The sequence below is a fragment of the Haliotis cracherodii genome, unplaced genomic scaffold (assembly GCF_022045235.1).
Source record: "Haliotis cracherodii isolate W230 unplaced genomic scaffold, xgHalCrac1.p SCAF_17, whole genome shotgun sequence".
Lineage (NCBI taxonomy): Eukaryota > Metazoa > Mollusca > Gastropoda > Lepetellida > Haliotidae > Haliotis > Haliotis cracherodii.
In genome coordinates, this window is record NW_027266272.1 from 24,987,635 (window position 1) to 25,012,555 (window position 24,921).

At 40.7% G+C, this 24,921-nt stretch overlaps 2 protein-coding genes across 2 annotated transcripts in view; one reads left to right on the plus strand and one right to left on the minus strand.

Annotated features, from left to right (window-relative positions):
* LOC139464987 (uncharacterized) overlaps positions 1 to 22,303 on the minus strand; it is a 38,084-nt gene extending 15,781 nt beyond the window's left edge. Inside the window, exons 1-5 of the mRNA XM_071246643.1 lie at positions 22,019 to 22,303; positions 19,863 to 20,314; positions 17,428 to 17,511; positions 13,129 to 16,884; positions 12,021 to 12,962 (exon numbers count right to left, since the gene is read on the minus strand). Coding sequence (XP_071102744.1) covers positions 12,021 to 12,962; positions 13,129 to 16,884; positions 17,428 to 17,511; positions 19,863 to 20,280 — 5,200 coding nt within the window. The 5' untranslated portion in view covers positions 20,281 to 20,314; positions 22,019 to 22,303. The remainder of the gene's footprint in view (positions 1 to 12,020; positions 12,963 to 13,128; positions 16,885 to 17,427; positions 17,512 to 19,862; positions 20,315 to 22,018) is intronic.
* LOC139464996 (oxidoreductase NAD-binding domain-containing protein 1-like) lies at positions 6,491 to 24,622 on the plus strand. The gene is made up of 3 exons (XM_071246656.1): positions 6,491 to 6,766; positions 8,421 to 8,517; positions 24,282 to 24,622. Exons 1-3 carry the CDS (start codon positions 6,491 to 6,493, stop codon positions 24,446 to 24,448), a joined length of 540 nt encoding a protein of 179 aa, XP_071102757.1. The 3' UTR covers positions 24,449 to 24,622.
* The last annotated feature ends 299 nt before the right edge of the window (positions 24,623 to 24,921 follow it).

The following is a 24,921-nucleotide window of genomic DNA, read 5'->3' on the forward strand; positions in this document are numbered from 1 at the left end:
AATGTTCCCGCGAACAGACGTTTGAATCCCACACCAGACAAGTGGAACATTTGAATCTGAGTCTTGCCGTGAGAAAACTCACGAATAAATCCTCATCGTGGCTTCAGATTATTTAGTGAAAAAATATGTTGAAGTAAAATTTATATTTTTAGGCAAAGTCATTAATAAGTCATAGACCAGACAAGGCCACAAGAAAGTATTGTATTCATTGACCATCCTACAAGGATGACAGATTGCAAGACAGTAACACGCAGGATTCACTGCATCAAATAACCCCATTGGTGATGCAGGCTTTCCTCCATCCATAAACCTTGTCGCCGCATTATAATTGTAAAATTGTTGAAAACGGTGTTGAACCCTAACTCGCTTACTCTCTCATGCTTATGTCAAGAATATATATTTGTTGTGAAACATTAAACAGTATCAGTCACATTGAGTGAAGTGAGTGAATTATTATTATTCTAGTGACGCTTCGGACAAATCACTGTCAGTCTCATAGAAGACTAACTTTTATATATTCATTTTGTAGGTAGATAACTAGTCTTGGAAAAAAATTGTCAAGTCTGTACGGATCAGACAAATTACTCCCTCAAGTGGTTTATGGTCAAAAGAGATCACATAGTTTGGTCAATCAAAGCTCAATGTATATTCAAAAACAAAAGCCAAGTTTGGAGTCCCTGGTGTAAAAAGATTAAAATACTTTGAGGATTACTAAAAGTTATATGATTAAGATTAGCAAGTTACAACAACCTTTATTTGACAATCATAACAAAACTAATGTCTTTTTAAAACAAAAACATTTTATTTTTTAATTTGTATAAACAACTTTTTTCTTTACAGCAATCAAAAATGCAATGTGAAAACTAATCACAGTAATTTAAATACCTTGATCTAAAAAAGTTTTTGTTATCAAAAGTATTTTGATTGATATCATGTTTGGGTGATAAATTTTGAGATTTAAATTTGATTATAAAAACTAGTCTTTTATTATAAATGTACATATATGGATTACAACTTTTTCGATCGTTGAGTAGCCACGTTTTGATGTAGATTCTTACACCCATAGAAATTAACCGCGTGATTGTGTTTGTGTGTGCTTTTACACATCAAAGCGATAATGAAAATACTTTGTATTAATTTATATTCATAGAATACAAGAAATGACGCGGTTCTAAATAATTCTCATTCTAATTGAAATTGAAATTTAAAAAATGGAAAAAAAGTAAAATAAAGAAATTATTAAGTTTTTCAATTGAAAATATAAAACCCGGTCTCGTGAGAGAATGAATGAATGAATGAATCATTCATGAAGTTTATTTCAAACACTTCTCAGACTATTTCTTGATGACCAAAGTCCGCTTTTTATAGCGAACTTTGAAAACTAAACTTGTTCATTATGAAATAATGAACCTTGGCTTAATTTGCCAGCTAAAACTAACTTGTAACATAATATTCAATCTTGCATACAGACTTGACCTCAATTTTTTCTATGTAGATATACATATCTGCGAGCTTTGACTATTGTATTCAACAGGTCAAATCTGCATGTTTGCACCTGTAGACAAGTGATCTTTCCAGTTTCACATGATCCATGAAAAAACGGCCATAGGTAGAGGAAACGATAACACTTAACTATAAATGAGATGGTTCGATTTATTTACAGGGACTTGAAGGTACATACGGTTATAGGGAAACCATGTTTTCTATGGGATAAGAGAGACGTTAAACTAACTTACGGGAATGGAAGCTGCAGTTAAATATGATTTAAATCTGAGAATCAGGTATCAAAAAGATCCCTTTAAGACCTTTAAGGTAAATGAAGTGTGCATTGTCAAAACACAAAACACAAACCACAAACATGATCATAACACGTGTAGTAAGCCCTGGTTTGTATCTGAGTGCAGACAGATGCGCAATTCATATAATAAGGCAAGAAAACGTTACAATTTCTCCAGTTTTAACCAACAGAAACTCCTATCTACAACAGGCTAAGGCATACAAAAGATGTTTAAATAAATACAAGAACAAATTTAAACACAGCGTAAGTAAACTTCTAAGAAGTAAAGCTAAACACTCACGTAAAGACTTTTGGGAATTTTGAAATCCAAATCCCGAAGCCCTGAAACATTTAAAGCAAAATAAGGCACCTGGCATTGACCTCATAGAAAATGACTACTTAATTGACAGTATCGATTTCCTTGGATAGGTTTATGTAGATTTATTTAACATGATCTTTCCAACAGGAACTGTACCCGGTGTTTGGCTTACAGGAATTATTAAACCAATATATAAAAATAAAGGTGGCATATCAGATCCAGGCTCTTACCGTCCCATTACTATTCTTAGCTGCATTTTGAACAGTAGATTAACAAAATTCCTTGATAGAAACAAACTTATATCTTCTTCACAAGCAGGGTTTTGTAAAGGGCTGTCAACAATTGACAACATCTTTATACTTCATACTATTATTAATATCCCCAAACACACGAAGAAGAAGCTCTTTTGCGCTTTCATAGATTTCACCGAAGCCTTTGATAACATTTGGAGAGTTGGACTTTGGCATGAAATGTTGCATCATGGTATTTGAGGCAAATTTCTGACACTCGTTAAAAATATGTATGGAAATATAAAATTATGCGTGTTACATAATAATGACATATCCGAATACTTTCTAAGTATGTCGGGTGTACGTCAAGGAGAAAACCTTTCACCATTACTGTTTTCAATATACTTAAATGATTTAGAAGCACATCCCATATCACATGACTGTGATGGTGTTAAAGTAGAATATGTCGGTGATAATGGAATATTATGTGCACAATTATTTCTTCTTCTATAAGCACAAGATACTGTGTTATTCGGACAAAACCCACTTTCTTTACAATATACTCTACAACATGGAAACTGACTGTTAACATAGATAAAACAAAAATTGTAATTTTCGGTTCAGATGTAGCAAGAAAAACGAAATTATCATTTTATTTTGGAGATCAAGAACTCGAAATCGTTGGTATAAATGTCTAGGTATTCAATTTAACAAAAACAGAAGTTTTATCTATGCTTTTAAAAGTTTAACTGCTACAAAAGCAATGTTTTGTCTACTGAAAAGAGCCAGAAATATTAATTTGCCACTGGATTGCTTACTAAAGCCTTTCGATGTCATGATTGTACCAATTTTAATGTATGGGGCTGAAGTATGCAGTTATGAGCAAGTAGATATCAATGAAAAAGTTCACTTAAAATTCTTAAAACTTACTACAGGGTTACGGCAATCAACTCCGAGATTCTTCCTTTATGGCGAACTTGACAGAACTCCACTTAAAATACAGATCTGCAAACGAGTTATAAGCTTTTGGTATAAGCTTAATACTCCAACTGATAATATGAAACTCTCTCAGATAATGTATAATTATATTAAACTAGATAATGATATATACTCTCGAAAACACTCCTGGATTGGTTTTGTTAAAGACATTCTTTTTTCCTGTCGTCAGACACTATGTATTAACGGTACTAGAAAACACACTCAAAGATATGTTTTTCTTAATTTGACGCAATTTAGTCGCAACAAGCTCAAAAGGACATTACTATAAGTACTTTAAACAAATATCATATTTTTAAAAATACCTACTCGCCACAGTCTCTAATTTCTACCCTACATGAAAATCTAGAACCTCCAATTACAATCTCCCCATAGAGACTGGAAGATTGGATAACATTCCAAGGGAGAATAGATTATGTAAACTCTGTTGCTATTGCTGGCGAATTTCATTACTTGTTTCGCTGTGAAGGCACTTCACACTTAAAATCAACTTATATCAATAAAAAGTTTCTCAACTGGCCAAATACATGTATTTATAGAATGAAAAAATTTATTATGAACATGTAACCGTAAAGACCCATATCTTCTTAGTAAGTTTTTAACACTTTTAAATGCTCTGTTAATGAAATTGAACATTTAAAGAAATTATTATTTTACTCACTTATAAACCCCCTATCATGTTTGAAACGTAAAATGTGCGTTTATAATGTTATTTTAGTTAAGTTAACGAGAATAAAGAACAAAATGTCTATGTAATTTATATTGTTGGGTATCTTAGTTCTTGAGGAGCAAATCTGATATGTAACTCAGTGATCAAAGCCTAATGAAACCACAGTCGCGTCTTTGATTGTCATGACCGGTAACAGAACACTGTCATGTGCGAAATACTGAACATATACATTTTGAGATGGCACGAGGGATGTGGCTATTGACCCTGACTAGCTGTTTGATTGTTGCCTTAGGTGTTTGGTTTTTGACTTAGCTGTTTGATTGTTGCCTTAGGTGTTTGAATGTTGAATTAGCTGTTTGACTGTTGACTTCGGTGTTTGCCTGTTGACTTAGCTGTTTCCAAGTAGGGGGTTTCTCCTTGTGGTAGTCACCGGGTCGCTAACACTGTTTTGACCATGATATGGTGTTGTGTTCAGGGTGGATAGCCACATCCCAGGTGTAGATACAGTAGGGGGCTTCTCCATGTGGTCGTCACCGGGTCGCTAACGCTGTTTTGACCATGATATGGTGTTGTGTTCAGGGTGGATAGCCACATCCCTGGTGTAGATACAGTAGGCGGCTTCTCCATGTGGTCGTCACCGGGTCTGCTACAGAGGGACAGGATGCTGCAACTGGCAGTCAAACGCAGCCCTCATCCACCTGCACACTGGGTGCATACAAAGGTCAGATTGTGCAGTTGACTCGTTAAGTTGTGTGGAATGTTTGTTTCCTGGAATAATGCTGCACGCAGTAGTATTCCAGCTATATGACAACAATCTCTAAATAAATCTGGTCAAGAATTCTACTTACCTAAATCTAGAAATCTTTCAAGAATATTGCACTCAAATGGCGACTTGTGTGTGGTGGGGAGGGGGGCTTCTTGTACATTCAGGACTAATGCTGGTTCTATAGTGAGAGATACCATGCCACAGTTTAACATGGGTACCCCACTAAGACACAGTATATTGACTCCGACCCGACCTGTTTTAGCTCTGTATGGCCGACCGCCAGGCAAGGTAACAACAAGTACCATATTTTAACTTCTTTTGGTATGACGCGGCCGGGAATCAAACCCCCGACCTTCCGCTCTCCGGGTGGACGCTCTATCACTAGACCACGGAGACAGCCATCGTTACTAAGTATCGTTATTACCTCGTGGGGACCCGAGTTAGAAAAGGACCACAGCAACCTATGCTTGTCGTACCCCACCCAGACACAGTCTGATTACACCGAGCTGACCGGTCCCTGTTTTATCCCCTTAATGCAGAGTGCCTAGGGTAACCACAAGTACCATATTTTTACATCTTTTGGAAACGCTTGTCCGGGGATCGAACCACCGACCTTCGGATATCTGAGCAGCCTGTCGTCAAAACAGTTAGAGTACACTTGCCCAAACTTGTGCATTGGCATCAGATCCTGTTGGTTTTTATGTTCGGCCAAGAACAAAAGAATCTGTTTCAGGTAGCATGGCCCCAACAGATTATTTATGTAAGGGTATTTAATAATGTTTGACATGTACATTCATGTTTATTCTGATGTCAGTGGCAGCGTATGTCCTATTTGTTGGTCCAGCGTCAGCACAGATAATATACAGAACATTTAATCTGACATTTGGGTCGCAAGTGAAACAGTGGGTTGGTCAGGTTACCTGAAACAAGTATTTTCGTTTTGGGCCTTAATAGAACAACACGTTTACCATGCCGACTAGGCAAAAAGGATGTTTTTCTAGATTTGGAACTAGTGACATAATTTGTCGATATATGAATTAAAAAACTAATACATAGCAGTAGAAGTTAACCTGAAATCTTACTGGCCTGGACAGGAATAACACATAAGAACACCAAAAATCAGCCTCAAATTCTAACAGTCTTCAGAATAACTCTATCATTATCTCGGTGGGACTAACTGGGTAGTACAAAAGTCAGTTGCTGATTAATTTTGATCAAAATTATCAGAAATTTTATCATTGATGAACAGGCATTGGCGGCGGCCATGAACTTTTTATATTTTGACTTCTGTTCTGAAATTACTCAATGGTTTCATCTGAAATTTGTGTGGATGTGTGTTACTTCAAGGGGATTAAGTGTCTTCAAAACTGGAATTTCAATGGCTGCCAGATAGCCATTTTTCACTTGAGAACATAAGAAGATCTTCTTCGCAAAAACTTAAAGAGCATGGGACTTGAAACTTTGTGAGACGATCACCTTATGTTGTACTCAGTTCGGTTCAAGGCATCTTGATCGTAAATCAAATATGGCTGCCAATGGCCTTATTAAAAAGTGCAAAGCATTCTGAGTCATTGGTCATAAACATCTCCTCTTGATTGCACATTCTGATCAACATGATCCAATTTAATCATTAATGTACAGAGTCTGTCTTCAGCAATTACCAATCAGTATCAGTGTAATAAACTTCCATTGAACTAATTCTGTTTTCGGTCTGACATACCAAGATTTATTTATGCATCTACCGGTATGCTTGGCTCATGTTTACCAGTGCAAGGTGGGGGCTCAAGTGGACCTGCGTGTGGGTGGCGACTACTTCTATGACCCACAGCCAGGCGAGGAGCCTCCCACAAACCTGCTGCTGGTGGCGGGTGGGGTCGGGATCAACCCCCTCATGAGTATGCTGAGCCACGTTCATGATCTGCAGCAGACGGCGACAACACGCAGCATGTGCCCAAACAAGGTCATCCTCATGTTCAGTGCCAAAACCAAGGAGGAACTTTTGTTCAGGGTATGGTGACAGTTTGCATTTACATTCAGGTCTGGTTTTAAAGTTAGTACCGGTATTAAATTTTTTAAAATTGAAATTATTCTCACAGTTCAACTGAAAATAGAATGGGATTTAGTGTGCAATCTGTTTTTCCTCTATTAGACACCAGGGCCCACTTGCACAAAGCGATCTTAGCGCAAAGATGATCTTAACTCCCATACTTTAACACAGGCTTACAATAGTCTTAGCGCTAAGATCGTTTTGTGCACGTGGCCCCAGGGCATTTATTAATTTTGTGCAAGCCGTTGACCCGGCTTCTCTTTGAGGCCTGTTGTCTATTTTGTTTAAAGCTGGCACAGTGGCAACTCACTTCCTTGCCGAATCCAAACTTCTACAGTCATTCAAAGTGTACATTTGCAGAAAACTTTCAGTTGGATCTGTGGACTGCACTTCAGACTGCAGTCAAATAAATGTACAGATTGTTCCATCCTGTGTTCCAGGTGTAATTTCTACATAAGCAAACAGAACCTGGTGTGAAATGGGAATTAATTCAAGTTGTGTTTGATATGAAATGCCTTATCTTTGACGACTGAACATTTAGCCTATGATTTCTGTGTACACCACTTGATATTGACGATAGATAGACACATATCTTGTTTCATTATGCCTCAAAGTGAGATTGACCCATGAGAGCAGAACTACTGACACCACACGAGCCCGTATACTGTCATTAAAAATCTATGATGGTTGTTACTCACCAAATGTGAGACTGTATGCCAGTAACAGCCATCTTGGATTTTCACACATCCACTTCATATATTTCACATACAAATTCTGGTACATTGGTTATTCAACACTGTTTGTGTTTTTATATAATTAATTGTGATGTGCAAGGACAGACATTTTAAAAACAAATCACATTCATGACTTTATTGATAAAGACTATAGTTAATCCTTTCCATAAGGTTTGCCTGCTAAGGTGTGAAGAGTAGTCTCCCTTTGATCCTAAACTTAAGCGTTGTTGGTGTGAAGTTTTTAGTTTGACATGATATGTGCAATAAAGACAGCAAATAGTGAAAGCATTTCGGCATAATAAATTTGTGGTGGTGTCTTTAGTTGCTGTACCTGGTGTCATATTAAGTGAGCAGAATAATATTGGGTGAGGCGCTAATAAAACAAAATGAAACAAATGACAGTCGGAGTTGCACAGTGAACACAAGACCAAGCCAGGAGAAGTGTCAGTATAGTGTGGGAGGAAAGCCTGAAGTGATGCAGGTCTCACTCTGCTGAAACCCACAAGCACGGGTATGGTGCTGACAAACCTAGAAACATAATTCGGGCGAACCGGGATTCGAACCCACATTCGTTGGTTTCTGGCGTGCCCAAGGGAAGCAACTCTGCGCAGTGAATCTAGGTGACTGGGCCACCCATGATTATTTAATGTGGAAGTTCCCCTGATAATGACTATTTAGACATGTTCGTGTATCACTTTAAGGAAAATGCTATTGCTGTGGTAGTATGTGAGAAGTAATACAAATTGACCATTCAGCATTGAGACAGCTAAGTATGTTTAGTGAAATATATTTTGAGATCTTTTAATGATCCAGGTGTAAGGAACTTTTCTTGATAGTTCAGATTTCTGATACCCAGTACTGACATTTGATTTGTTTTTAAGAAAAGAATTGACGAATTATGCAATATGAAGTCACACAACATGTCATCAATGTATTTCATCACAGAGGAGACAGCTGGGAAAGGAGACAACTTTGTTAGTAAGTTCGCTTTGTCTGTTAACATGGTTGACACGGTTAAGATAATATTAAAGACTGTTTATCTCTTGAGTAACTGGGCCAAACCTTCAGTAACTGGGTCATCCCTTGAGTAACTGGGTCATCCCCTGAGTAACTGGGCCATCCCTTGAGTAACTGGGCCATCCCATGAGTAACTGGGCCATCCCTTGAGTAACTGGGCCATCCCTTGAGTAACTGGGCCATCCCTTGAGTATCTGGGCCATCCCTTGAGTAACTGGGTCATCCCTTGGGTATCTGGGCCATCCCTTGAGTAACTGGAACATCCCTTGATTAACTCGGCCACCCCTTGAGTATCTGGACCATCCCTTGAGTAACTGGGCCATCCCTTGAGTATCTGGGCCATCCCTTGAGTAACTGGGCCATCCCTTGAGTAACTGGGCCATCCCTTGAGTATCTGGGCCATCCCTTCAGTAACTGGGCCATCCCTTGAGTAACTGTGCCATTCCTTTAACTGGGCCATCCCTTGAGTAACTGGACCATCCCTTGAGTAACTTGGCCATCCCTTTAACTGGGACACCCCTTGAGTTACTTGGCCATCCCTTGAGTTACTTGGCCATTCCTTTAACTGGGCCATCCCTTGAGTACCTGGACCATCCCTTGAGTAACTTGGCCATCCCTTTAACTGGGACACCCCTTGAGTTACTTGGCCATCCCTTGAGTTACTTGGCCATCCCTTGAGTTACTTGGCCACCCCTTGAGTTACTTGGCCACCCCTTGAGTTACTTGGCCATCCCTTGAGTTACTTGGTCACCCCTTGAGTTACTTGACCACCCCTTGAGTTACTTGGTCACCCCTTGAGTTACTTGGTCACCCCTTGAGTTACTTGGTCACCCCTTGAGTTACTTGGTCACCCCTTGAGTTACTTGACCACCCCTTGAGTTACTTGGTCACCCCTTGAGTTACTTGGTCACCCCTTGAGTTACTTGGCCACCCCTTGAGTTACTTGGTCACCCCTTGAGTTACTTGGCCATCCCTTGAGTTACTTGGTCACCCCTTGAGTTACTTGGCCACCCCTTGAGTTACTTGGCCATCCCTTGAGTTACTTGGTCACCCCTTGAGTTACTTGGTCACCCCTTGAGTTACTTGGTCACCCCTTGAGTTACTTGGCCACCCCTTGAGTTACTTGGCCATCCCTTGAGTTACTTGGCCACCCCTTGAGTTACTTGGCCATCCCTTGAGTTACTTGGTCCCCTTGAGTTACTTGGTCACCCCTTGAGTTACTTGGCCACCCCTTGAGTTACTTGGTCGCCCCTTGAGTTACTTGGCCATCCCTTGAGTTACTTGGCCACCCCTTGAGTTACTTGGTCACCCCTTGAGTTACTTGGTCACCCCTTGAGTTACTTGGCCACCCCTTGAGTTACTTGGCCACCATACGTCTGAAATTACCATAAGATCTGCATTGTTGCACTGCATTATGGACTGTCAGACGTCTGATGAAACCTCCCAGACAAATGCGGTCATTTCCAGACCCTCTTGGACGTTAAATACTATAACTCCCTGGTAGAAAAATAAGATAACTGATATTAATCGATGAACAGAAGAGGGCATATGGTAACCAGCGCTGACATGATTAGGACTCGGGAGGCCACAATGGATGCCTGTACGTTATCTGACGTGGAAGGAAAGATGGGTGGCACTTGGGAGTTGTGGCCCTTTGCAAGTCAAGCATCGAGCTCCTCATAGCGATAGCCTGTTCGCGGAGCTCTCCATACTATCTCCGCTACCAGTCAAAGCCCACACTGTTATCAGGGATGTTACCGGGAGTGTAACGAAGGTGTCGCTCACTGAGGAGGAACTTGGTCAAGCCTGATCCCGGCCACCAATTTCTCACTTCTTCAGTCCAAGATGGATAGTGCAATAAAGAGGAATGATGAAATGACACGAAAATCACCTTTACTATTCACAAATCTAGTAGACCGCCTCCGTGGGCTAGTGGTAGAGCGTCCGCCCAGAGAGTGGAAGGTCCGGGGTTCCATCCCATATGCGTCATATCATACTCTTTGTTACCCTGTCTGGCACTCGGCATAAAGGGGCTAAAACAAGGACTGGTCGGCTCGGAGTCAGTGTACTGTGTCTGAGTGGGGCATTCATGTTAAACTGCAGCATGGTATCTCAGTGAGCTATCACTATAAATCGGCATCAGTCCCGACTAGTAAGCACGCACGCACGCACGCACATCGCTATATAAGTGCAATATTCTGGGATGTGAATTTAAACCCAATTTCAGCACCTGCAAATCTAGTAAATATTGTGACACCATCAGTTCACCAATCGTCAGTGATTGCTGATGAATGTAACTAAATAAGGTAACAAGTTACGGCATTTCATTATTTTATGTAACTGTCGGCTCGTGAAGAATGCTGATTCAGCAGATACGTGTATGTTCTCCTCACTGAAGGAGGTCGGTGTCCAAGCTAGATCTGTCTATAAATGTGCTTGTAGGTTTAAGTTTATTCTGGATTTGAAAGAAAAACTAGCAAAACCATCAACCTTCAAGGACGATTGAATTTTATTACAAACTGAGCCAATATTTACAATCACAATATTTGTACAAACTTCTCTAGAGCAAAATTAGGACATTTCTACAATGCTAGCTGTGTGGCAATACATGAATGGTCAGTGTTAGCTCTTCGTATCAAAAAGATGGCAAGTTTGTAAAATTATCATTTCACCGTTATTCCTGTCTTTTAAAGACAAAAAGCTCCACCTCGCTCTCATTTTATATATTCAGATTAAATAATGGGGAAAATAATTTTCTCTCAGAGAAAATTTGAGAAAACTGACTTAACTGTTAATATGGTGCCTCAGCAATGTAGCTCACCTGCATATGTAGGCAACAGGTTCAAATGTTGACAGCCACTTAACAATTGTTAAGCAATACTGTTGAAATATATTCAGCATAAATACAAAATAAGCACAACGTATTGACTAAATTTTTAGTGTTTCCAAGTCTGCAAGAATGAATGTTCTAGTGTAGAACATAGTTGCAATACACAATCAATAAATTTCCTTCAGAACACATAACACACAGCTTAATCAGCATGATCAGTGAGGATGTTTAACTGTTCGAAGATACTTGGCTAGTGTAGGATGTCCTCCTATCTGAGCTACACATTCAATGTCCTCATTACTGTCTGTTAGAAGTGTGAGGTCAGCTTTGTGCTGCACAAGGAGGTCAACCACATCTTGATGTCCATGGAATACAGCTTTCATCACAGGTGTGTATCCTTCACTCCCTCTGCTGTTGATGTTAGATGGAGACAGGACATGTTGTACTATAGCAGTGTTCCCACCACGACAGGCATGATGAAGTAAACTGTCACCAGATGTAGACACCAGTGTGAGGTCAGCTTGGTTGGACACTAGGAGGTCAAACACACTTTGATGTCCATTGACAGCTGCCTGCATCACTGCTGTCCATCCATATCTGCCTGTACTGTTGATGTTAGATGGAGACAGGACATGTTGTACTATAGCAGTGTTCCCACCACGACAGGCATGATGAAGTAAACTGTGACCAGATGTATCCACCAGTGTGAGGTCAGCTTGGTTGGACACTAGGAGGTCAAACACACTGTGATGTCCACTGACAGCTGCCATCATTGCTGCTGTCCATCCATGCATCCCTTTACTGTTGATGTTAGATGGAGACAGGACATGTTGTACTATAGCAGTGTTCCCACCCTGACAGGCATGATGAAGTAAACTGTCACCATCTGTATCCACCAGTGTGAGGTCAGCTTGGTTGGACACTAGGAGGTCAAACACACTCTGATGTCCACTGACAGCTGCCTTCATCACTGCTGTCCATCCATATCTGCCTGTACTGTTGATGTTAGATGGAGACAGGACATGTTGTACTATAGCAGTGTTCCCACCACGACAGGCATGATGAAGTAAACTGTCACCAACTATATCCACCAGTGTGAGGTCAGCTTGGTTGGACACTAGGACGTCAAACACACTTTGATGTCCATTGACAGCTGCCTTCATCACTGCTGTCCATCCATACTCCCCTCTGCTGTTGATGTTAGATGGAGACAGGACATGTTGTACTATAGCAGTGTTCCCACCACGACAGGCATGATGAAGTAAACTGTCACCAGATGTAGACACCAGTGTGAGGTCAGCTTGGTTGGACACTAGGAGGTCAAACACACTTTGATGTCCACTGACAGCTGCCACCATTACTGCTGTCAATCCATGTATCCCTCTGCTGTTGATGTTAGATGGAGACAGGACATGTTGTACTATAGCAGTGTTCCCACCCTCACAGGCAAGATGAAGTAAACTGTCACCAAATATATCCACCAGTGTGAGGTCAGCTTGGTTGGACACTAGGAGGTCAAACACACTTTGATGTCCATTGACAGCTGCCATCATTGCTGCTGTCCATCCATATCTGCCTGTACTGTTGATGTTAGATGGAGACAGGACATGTTGTACTATAGCAGTGTTCCCACCACGACAGGCATGATGAAGTAAACTGTCACCAAATATATCCACCAGTGTGAGGTCAGCTTGGTTGGACACTAGGAGGTCAAACACACTTTGATGTCCATCCATGTCTGCCTGTACTGTTGATGTTAGATGGAGACAGGACATGTTGTACTATAGCAGTGTTCCCACCACCACAGGCAAGATGAAGTAAACTGTCACCAAATATATCCACCAGTGTGAGGTCAGCTTGGTTGGACACTAGGAGGTCAAACACACTTTGATGTCCATTGACAGCTGCCTGCATCACTGCTGTCCATCCATATCTGCCTGTACTGTTGATGTTAGATGGAGACAGGACATGTTGCACTATAGCTGTGTTCCCAACCTGACAGGCAAGATGAAGTAAACTGTCACCAAATATATCCACCAGTGTGAGGTCAGCTTGGTTGGACACTAGGAGGTCAAACACACTTTGATGTCCATTGACAGCTGCCTGCATCACTGCTGTCCATCCATACTCCCCTCTGCTGTTGATGTTAGATGGAGACAGGACATGCTGTACTATAGCAGTGTTCCCACCACGACAGGCATGATGAAGTAAACTGTCACCAGATGTAGACACCAGTGTGAGGTCAGCTTGGTTGGACACTAGGAGGTCAAACACACTGTGATGTCCTCTGACAGCTGCCACCATTACTGCTGTCAATCCATGTATCCCTCTGCTGTTGATGTTAGATGGAGACAGGACATGTTGTACTATAGCAGTGTTCCCACCACCACAGGCATGATGAAGTAAACTGTCACCAGATGTAGACACCAGTGTGAGGTCAGCTTGGTTGGACACTAGGAGGTCAAACACACTGTGATGTCCTCTGACAGCTGCCCTCATTGCTGCTGTCCATCCATGCATCTCTTTACTGTTGATGTTAGATGGAGACAGGACATGTTGTACTATAGCAGTGTTCCCACCCTGACAGGCAAGATGAAGTAAACTGTCACCAGATGTAGACACCAGTGTGAGGTCAGCTTGGTTGGACACTAGGAGGTCAAACACACTGTGATGTCCACTGACAGCTGCCTGCATCACTGCTGTCCATCCATACTCCCCTCTGCTGTTGATGTTAGATGGAGACAGGACATGTTGTACTATAGCAGTGTTCCCACCCTGACAGGCAAGATGAAGTAAACTGTCACCAGATGTAGACACCAGTGTGAGGTCAGCTTGGTTGGACACTAGGAGGTCAAACACACTTTGATGTCCACTGAAAGCTGCCACCATTACTGCTGTCCATCCATACTCCCCTCTGCTGTTGATGTTAGATGGAGACAGGACATGTTGTACTATAGCAGTGTTCCCACCACGACAGGCAAGATGAAGTAAACTGTCACCACATATATCCACCAGTGTGAGGTCAGCTTGGTTGGACACTAGGAGGTCAAACACACTTTGATGTCCATTGACAGCTGCCTGCATCACTGCTGTCCATCCATATCTGCCTGTACTGTTGATGTTAGAAGGGGACAGGACATGTTGCACTATAGCTGTGTTCCCACCCTGACAGGCAAGATGAAGTAAACTGTCACCATCTGTATCCACCAGTGTGAGGTCAGCTTGGTTGGACACTAGGAGGTCAAACACACTTTGATGTCCACTGACAGCTGCCTGCATCACTGCTGTCCATCCATACTCCCCTCTGCTGTTGATGTTAGATGGAAACAGGACATGTTGCACTATAGCTGTGTTCCCACCACGACAGGCAAGATGAAGTAAACTGTCACCAGATGTATCCACCAGTGTGAGGTCAGCTTGGTTGGACACAAGGAGGTCAAACACACTTTGATGTCCACTGACAGCTGCCACCATTACTGCTGTCCATCCATGTCTGCCTCTGCTGTTGATGTTAGATGGAGACAGGACATGTTGTACTATAGCAGTGTTCCCACCACCACAGGCAAGATGAATAATTCCGCTGCCATGTTTATCTTTCACATTCAAATTTGATGTTGTCTGCAGTAACTTAAAACATCCCTCTGATCCTGTGTGTGATGCAACCATGACAGGGGTCCTGCCATTCACATCAACAGAGTTTATAACATTATTCCCAGGTTTCCTGGTTAACAGGACTTTCAGGGTTTTTTCCATTCCTGATTTACAGACAAGATGGAAGATGTTCTGCATTCCCTTGTCTCTTGTATTAATATCAGCGCCTTCCTGCAGCAGATACACTAGTATGTCAGAGCTGCCACTTTCAGCAGCTACCAACAAAAGTCTGTTCATTGTCAACTGATGGTCATGTTTCTCACTCCTGCTGAACAGCCATTTCAATGCTGTCACGTTGTTGCTTCGTGCACATCCTTCCATTGCCTCACTGATTTCTCCTTGAGTGAACTCTTCTCCAGCTGTGTGTTCTATATCTGTAATTAGACGTGCATTATGTCCAAGAACTGCCCAGTACAGAAAACATTGTCCTTTCTCTTTCTTGTGAAACCAAAGATGTTTTGTCCGATCACAATGAAGTTTCTTGAGCAGCTTGAAAACTGTGGCGTCTTGTTTGAGAATTGGATGTGTCACTGATTTAGAAAAACGTCCTTGTTTAATAGACTGTGTAAACCTTGTGGTAAGTAGGTCATCATAATTCTCTGAGACATATATCAAATGGAGATGATCATCAACTTTGGTTTCTTCAACCTTATCACCTTGTACCCTTTCAAACAGAAAGTCATCACTGCAGTGCTTCAAAACAAAGATAGGACTGATATTATACAAGGCACAGGCACAAGCATCATAGATTGAAGAATGAGCAAAGCCAACAGTGTCTCCTCTTGTGAAGAATGTACCTCTCAAACCTTTAGCTGCTTTGTACATGCCTGAACGTGTAGCTTTAGACATCATCTGTAAAACAGTTTTGACCAGGCTGTCCATTTCCTTATCCTCACCTTCACTGTCTAACTTGCTCAGGTCCAATTTGTCTTCACTCAGTAGCATCAGAACCAGAATGGCCGATCGGTCATTTCTCTCTTCAAGCAAATGCTTTAGCTCTAACCTGAGATAAAACAGTGGTTCCTTGAAAAATGATTTTGCATTTTTGTAGAAAGATGAAAATTCAAAACAAAGTTTACAAATAAGAGGGAATCCAAAGATATTTGAACAGATTTCCAGCTCACTGTAATCAGGTATATGTTGCATGGAGCAGTCACCGAGAGCTTTCCTATGTCGTTCAAATATTGTCTTTTTCTCTTTGTCAGAAAGCCAGTATTTATCTTGTGTGGTTAAATCCATTACAGTTTGACCTTTGAACAGTTTGAAACCCTCGTACTGCAGTTTTGCAAGTCCATCATGGAAGTTGTATGACTTTGATGTGAAGACAACACGAATATCTTTTGTTTGAAATTCTGGTTGACTCTGCACTTTCTTTCTGGATTTACCAACAGCATCACTATCTTTTGTTTGAAATTCTGGTTGACTCTGCACTTTCTTTCTGGATTTACCAACAGCATCACTGCATTCATGCATTTCTGACTGCAGCTTTTCCGCACTCCGCTTTTGTTCTAAATGGAGGAGAAGGTTGTTTAGAAAGGTTTTCACCTGTGATGTATTCGAAGATAATCCAACAGTACCAAACATGTCATCTACTATGAGGAATACTCTGGGGTGGCTACTAAGACACTGGTCTAAGTCAAACTTCTCAATGTTGTCCACAAACACGACCTCGTAGCCTTTGTCTCTGTACTGTGAACCTAACACCAGAGCCATCGTTGTCTTGCCTTCTCCCGAAGCCCCGCAGATGGTCACATGTCCAAATGCCTTCAATTTTTGTTTCACGTCTTTGAAGGGTTCAGTTGGAAGAAAAATCTTCTTCGCTTCGTCTGTGCGCAGATCAAGGGTACCTGTGGAGGAATGAAAACTATTAACCATTCCATCAAATACTTGGATGTTAAAATTAAACTACAAAATATTTGCTAACTAAATCTTCTTGCGTTAATTATTAGGGGGAACAATTTATCTGGATTATACATCACACAGATGTGTTCCTGACTTAGTGTACACAACTATATTCATATTTTATAACCCTCTTTATTCAGTCTTGTTGATAATGGCAATGTTTGCCATTTTGCCAGTTTCAACCCTCTTCAACAAATTCAACCAAATTTAAATCTTAACTTTTACTCTGATACAATACCTCTCTGTGTTAAGCTCTTACACCACCTCCATAGGAGGTCACATCATCAGAAAATAAGCACTGATCTGCCATTGTCAATACTATAGGAGTTAGCATACACTACTCCATCACCCATCAGTACATGAGGGTGGCATTTGGGACAAGGGGGATAAGATTCCGATTGATGATCGGCACCATCTGCTCCCTGAGAATGGTAAGAGTCTTGCACAAGATCTAGTAGACAACTGACCCTTCAGCCATGAACACTCACCTCTCCCAAGTGTTGCTTGTCCGGCCTGTCCAGTGATGATGTTCAAAGTGTTAGCAACCTGGGAGCCCCCTGAAGGACGGTCACCTGTCAACACCAATAATGAGGAATCATCGGTAACCAACATTTGAATTGATCAGATATTTTCTTTACACGTTGAATAACATCATTTAATATTATTGCAGTGCTCAAGAGTGGAGTGTACATCATTTTGAAGTTTAAGGTTCTTTAGATAATAATCTTATCCCAGCAATAACAATTGCTGAAGACCAAAACATGTAAATCATGAATCAAGTTAATAAGCTACACATGAAGTTCAGCAGATAAGTAATTCTTGAATCATCTTCAACAGGTAATAGCCAAGTTCATTATTACCCGAATGAGAGAAGGGGAGAGAGAGAGATGGGGGTAATTAAATTTGATCAAGAAATAATAAATGGTCTTTGAGTTCTTTGCTCCGGAAATAAACCCTGGCCTCATCTATCTGAACCTACACTCAATTTATTGTGATGGAAACCAAACTAAGAAATTTAAAAAACTCCTAAATAGTAAATGGCACCTGTCAGTTCAAGGTTAGATATTGTGCAACATTTGATCAAGAACTATTGAACAGTCTTTCACAAACAGACAGACGGCAGCGCTTCCACTAACCCCTACCACTTCATGGCGGGGATGACAAGCACGGAATGTGATATTTGGAAGAATGGACAGACAGCACCGATTCCACTGCCTGGAAGGAATAACAAGTATGGAATAAGTAATTTTTGCATGATGATTGCAACAGAAACAAGAAAGAAGTTAACAAAGATCACATACACCCGTTATCCCCACTGGTCAACAACAAATAGTAAATAGTTTGTTAATTGATTAAATATACCTGTTTCTTTAAGTCAGAGGAACTGCCCTTTCCTTTGTAACCCCACGAGGATGCATTATGTTTGAAACGAACACAAATATATTTCAATCCAGTGTGGGATAACCAATGCTTAGCAAAACATACATTCTTGATGTTTCTTAACGTGTCCATGGAAACGGCAAAAATTAAAAAAATCAGAATCCTCAAACTACCAAAAGGCACAAGTACCCATTGTGGTAAATGTGTGTAGCAAGTTTGGTGCATGGTTAAAATGTTATTGGCCGTTCAAAAGCTCGGACGGACGGACGGACGGATGAAAGGAAGGACAAACAGACGGAACGCTATATACCCCCCGATTTACTTTGTAAACGGGGATATAAAAAGTCTAAGTGTAAGTCTCATCTTTCCTTGTAGACAAGAAACCGCCACTTTATCAACGTTTCTTGAAGGCCCCAGTAATCATAATATACCACCACACAAAGTGCCTCTACAACCTCATACCAGATCGAAGCACCTTGACCATCAGTACACACCACCACGCAATATTCCTCCACAACCTCATACCAGATTGAAACACCTTGACATCCATTACACACCACCATGTAATGTGCCTCCACAACCTCATACCAGATTGAAGCACCTTGACAATCATTGCACACCTCCACGCCTCATACCAGATTAAAGCACCTTGACAATCATCAAACACCACCACACAAGAGTCATCAGAGAGATGTCATATCGCCCCGGCAGCTGTCTGTAAAGTAACCACTAGTAAATGTGGAATTCTGTATGTAATGAGTCAACAGTTGAATGTTCTTTAAGAAGCATACATTGTTTACCAACTAAATGGTTTTCGAATTCTGGCCTGGAATTCAACCCGTTCCCCAATGGAGCCTAGGTCCAACTTCTTTCCATAAAAATTGTAAAAAATAAAAATTCGTAAAAAACAAATATCAAAAAGCACCACTTCAGTATGTGCCTGATAGCTCTGTCAAGTTTCGATCAAATACACTGAATGGTTTTCGAATTCTGCCCCGGAAACGAACCCCATTCCCAATTGATTCTATGTCCAACTTCATTCCATAAAAATGTAAAAAAAATAAAAATTAGAAAAATCCCAAAATATCAAAAGGCACCACTTCAGTATTTCCCTGACAGATTTGCCAAGTTTCGATCAAATACACTGAATAGTTTTCGAATTCTGCCCCGGAAAAGGAAATGATTACAGACGGACAGACAGACTGGCTGATTGCTATATCCCCCCGCATTATATGCCGGGGATAAAAATGTGCTTCTAGAACCTCATACCAGATTGGAGCACCTTGACAACCATTGCACACCTCCACACAATGTGCCTCCACAACCAGATTGAAGCACCTTGACTCCAGCTTACATAATGAGAAACTAATCTATGTGTGCATGCGTGCACGTCCGAGCTACATAACACTACTTTATTTTTCCTATATTTTTAAGAGAGTGACATAATTCACTTGATGAATCAAATTGTAAATAGTGTTCCTGGGTAAATTATTTTAAAAATTACAAACAGGGTGACATTTAGGGGGGCAACAGTGACACCCACCTGTTCTTAATCTTTTGACTGGTGGCTGGCTCAATAGCTCAAGGTCCTCCTCGGTCTCAGCTGAACCTGCCAATACCAGGTGACCTTGGGGTTCCTCGTCTGAACTGACCACGCTGTTTCCAGAGTCATCCTCTGTTGTGAAGATTTCCCCAGCTGAACTTGCCATGTCAACATCAGAAATAGCCAAATGTCCTTGAGGCTCAGAAGTGTCCATGTGACCTTCAGACTGCTCACCAGAGGTTGCCATGTGACCTTCAGACTGCTCACCGGAAGTGACCATGTGCCCTTCAGACTGCTCACCGGAAGTTGCCATGTGACCTTCACACTGCTCACCAGAAGTTGCCATGCGACCTTCAGACTGCTCACCGGAAGTTGCCATTACCAGATGGTGTCCACTGTCCTCATTTGTACTGGCCATCACAAGTTCAGCTTATCACATCGCCATGCACTATCTGTGAAAATGGAGGGGAATCTAATCAAGCTGTGACAATAAGTGAAGACAGTCCGACAGCATTGTGTCATGGGTACTGTAGCTCTCCAGATGTATATCGAGATTGCAGGTCATCATTTCAGTATCCCATTTGGGTTTTCATGGTTAAAACTTTACTTACAACACACTTTTTAAATGTCCTCTGTTTTGAGCAGAGGTTTTTTTTATTATGAAAAGGGTTTTGTTGTTTATATTTACAAAAACATTGGTATTTTTCATTCTCACAATGCATCCTCTTATCTCATTTATGAACACTGTCCATGATATAACAATAGTACCACACGTACAGAACTATTTTCTTTGATGTAACATTTGAGGAGGTGCCAAACTTAGACATTCAAAGGTCGAGAAGAATTTGTGATAACTTCTTTGAAATGACCTAATTTGTTTAATATGCTGACAAAAGAATAATGACTGCTATGTCATATTCCAAAGTCCTATTTCTCTGGTGTCTACAGACACCCAGAAATATTCACAGTAACTGTCCAAAAAATTAAAGACTATCTGTAAAAAAATACATCCAACGTCAAACCAAGAATCTTTTTTTTAAATATAACGTAACCTAATATAATTGGTTGATTTACATTAGTTTTTTTTCTATTTTTATGGTATTATTATTGCATGTCTACCAAAGTAGATTCCAGATGAAGCCTTATCATATAGTAATTATTGTGTATGCAAGGATTCAGCTTTCTGTCTTGGGATTGCCGAGTGTCAAAATTCATTCATGGTTGTGAAACATACTTGCCAAAGTTCAGCTTCCTCAGTTTTGAATGAGATGAATTTTACAGAGCCAAAAATATATTTTAAAGGACACGGTCATAACTTAAGACCGTCTCCTTGGTCTAAAGGTAGAGCGTCAGTGGTTCGATCCCTGGTCGTGTCATACCAAAAGACATTAAAAGAAGGTACTTGTCACTCAGCCCGACACAGTAAGGGGCTAAAACAAGGACTGGAAAGCTTGGGTCAGTATATTCTTTCTGAGTGGTGGTCATGTTAAACTGTGGTATATTATCTCAGAGGGCTAGCACTATAAAATCAGCATTAAATCGGACTAGTACAACCACTCGCACATGCACATGCATGCACGCACGCACATGCACATACAAAATTTGGGACTTGATGTTGAACATCATTTCACCTCACCTCAAAACATGAAGGTTAATCAAGGTCAAAATGTAAAATAGCAGAAAAACAGAACTGATGAGTTTCTTCGCAGTCACATCAAAAATTGAATTTCACGTCTTGAACATTTAGGGATGTCATCAAGCTTCAGCTCAATCAGTGTCACACCAGAGAAGATATTCAGGAAGCGTAACAGACAAGGACAAACAGACTGACCTCAAAATGGCGGCCGTGCTCAAAGTTGGATGAACATTTTTGTGAGCACTTTATAGGACTGAGACACAATAGCTTGTATGATTCATGCAAAGTTTCAGATTCATAGGTTTGGCAGTGTAACGACAGATGGACCAACGGCGGCACAACGCTCACAAAATGAACTCAACATCCCGAGACACTGTCTGAAATCTGCTTGAACAATTCTGTATGCACATGCTTCACTCCGGACGTTTTGTCTGCATGCCTACCTGTCTGTTACACAGACTCCGAATACAGTGTACATATTACCAGCTGATAATATAATTCTATAATAAAATATACTCACGGAACACGACGTCGCGGAATACTTTGCAAGTCTTCAGCATGTTGAGAAGTGGGAGACTGGTACTTGAAACAGCATCATGGTTGGTCTACCTGTACTTCCGTTGCAGTGCGCGGTAGAGCGAATCCTACTTTCACTTTCACTTTCAGCATCTTGCTCGATATACAGCAACAAGAAGTTCCCGTCCCGTCCTAAATATGATCCCATCATATCAATTGCCCTTCTCTTACTGCCATTTAAAGTTATTTCGTGAGTTCATTTTTTCTAAACTGGCTTTTTGCTCGCTGTTCTTAAAGAAAACTGAAAAACGGGAATACCCAAACTATTAATAGCTTCGTCCAGCAGTGTATAGTAATAGTTAATTCTATTGGTTGTTATTACAGATACAGCCTGGTTCCCTTGGTATGCTACGCTGGCGCTACACTATGCCAATATAGTGTGATATAAGAAACGGGGCCCAGCTTACACTATGTAGCGCCAGCGCGGCATACCCAGGGAACCAGGCTGTTTCTACTTACTGAATGAAGAGATGGAACCCAGCTTCTGGCCAACACTCCACATTGACTGGTTCCCGTTCGTTCCTGCACGGACCAAAATTATATAGGCACGTAGTTACTGAGAAGACAAATATCGAGAAACCAAACTAACACGATCAGTAAACGAAAATTGCCAAAACGCTTCGCCCCATTTTCCACAAACCTGTTTCCATGTTTTAATCTGTGCCGCATAATCAGCTCATGAAGCAGGACTCGTTTGCGAAATTCATGCTTATTCATTGTCCAAACGACCTGTGAGGCGGATTCGATATTCGATTTATTGATACTAGTATCTAAAGTCATTAAGTGATATCAATATGTAGGGAGGAAATAGTAAAATGGCGCCCATATATCTAACAATCATTGTTGCCTAGGGAGTTTGTGGAAACAAGGTTTGTGTCTGATTTGTTGTCTCGCGGAAATAAATATTTTACTAATAACTGTTGAATTCTAAAACTTGTTGCAGTGTATCCATATATTTGTATTTTGTTATAAAGTATTGTACATACACAATTATATGCACCGTCGTAGGTACACGTAGATAAAGTTAGTTCTACACAATGTAACATGGAAAATGTTGTTCGTTTACATGCACTTTCTATACCATAAGCACGGCCTTCAGAGAAACGTTCTATTTGTCGATACATAATATTGATCTACACCAGTCCACTTTTGGTAGGGATATTTGTATATTTCCATTATACACAAAACTCATTCTCATAATAATCATTGTTGCCTGAGGATTTTGTGGGAACAAAACACTTTTTGTGCGTGAATTTGTGTCTGGCGGAAATTATCTAGATTTTTTATTTATTTTTATTATACATGATATATAGATAATCATATGATTCGATTCCCAACATGGGCAGAAAGTGTGAAGCCCATTTCAGGTGTCCCCCGTCGTGATATTGCTAGAATATTGCTAAAAGCGACGTAAAATCATACTCACTCACTGATTCCCTATTGGTCCTGTTTTTCAGTGAAGTACAAGTCACATCTTCAAAGCCTTAAACATTTGTTAAAACCACTTTAACAGCAAGTAGGAAACCTTACTGACAGTTTCTGCAGATTTGAGCTGAGCAGGTCTACAGATACATCCATGCTAAAAGACCAATATTCCAGATGCCAGAACAACTATAATAGTTAATGTTGTGATTCATTCTAAAACTTAATAAATACATTTTGAACAAAGCCAGTAAGTGTACATCATATATATGATATTTCTTATCTTCCAGCAGTAGGCTAGTGTTATCCTATTATTACAAGCAGATTCTATTTTTGACTTAACATAATGGGGACGGTCTGGGTAGCCAAATGTTTAAAGCGTTCACTCGCCACGTCGAAGACCCTGGTTCGATTTCCTACATGGGTACAATGTGTGAAGCCCATTTCTGGTGTCCACCGAAATAATACAATGACAATATACTGCTGGAATGTTGCTAAAAGCGGCATAAAATCAAACTCACTGTCTAAGAATATGTTGTTTGTGGGTTTCAATCCCAGAATCCCCCTGATTATTACCCATGATTCAACAGCATTGTCACGGGTTTAACCTTAGTGGAAACATCTATGACAGTGTCAGTTGCTGCCAAGCCGTCCTTCTCCATAAAACGGGCGGAGGGGTGGGGTGGGTGGGGATGTTGGGGGTCAAAACAAATCTGACGTCTTCAAAAGTTCAATATAAAGGGATGTCAGAGAAAATTATGTATGTTTTATCTTTATTCTCACAGACAGTCGAATCAAAGAGGAGCACATACAAGAAGTGACGGACAGGTTGAAAACAGGGAAGGTGGAGTGCTACCTGTGTGGTCCATCCCCCATGATAGCAAGTATAGAAACAATGCTTAAGGCTTGTGGCATCACTGAACCCAGCATTCACTACGAGAGATGGTGGTAGATGCTCTGGGATTGTATATTGCAGAAGTATCATGGCATTATGGAATTCCTATGGTATGTTTTATTAAGTTTTAAGCACATATCAGTTGTGCCCTTGACAAATGTAGTGATAATTCCAATTAAGTGTTGCTGTATTTGTCAAAGGAATTCCCATGAAGCTCTCAAAAACCTGAATAAAATCTGTGATCACTGAGCAGTCTCAATTTTTATTGATTTACATTTTCAGGTTTTCAGGTAACTGTAGTACTTTTCCCTTGATAATTCAGGGTGGAACTGGTCCCTGTACTGCATGCTTGTGGTTAGAGTAACTACGAAATCATTGCTTTACTGCTCTGCTATTACTATTGGACATCTAGTGGTCGCTGACACATAGCTACGATTCACGCCTTCTTCTTCAGTAGATGTTGAATTTGCACCGTCCTTCACAAGCTCCGTCACTGTACGTTACAGAATATCATTTAACCTTTTACCCCC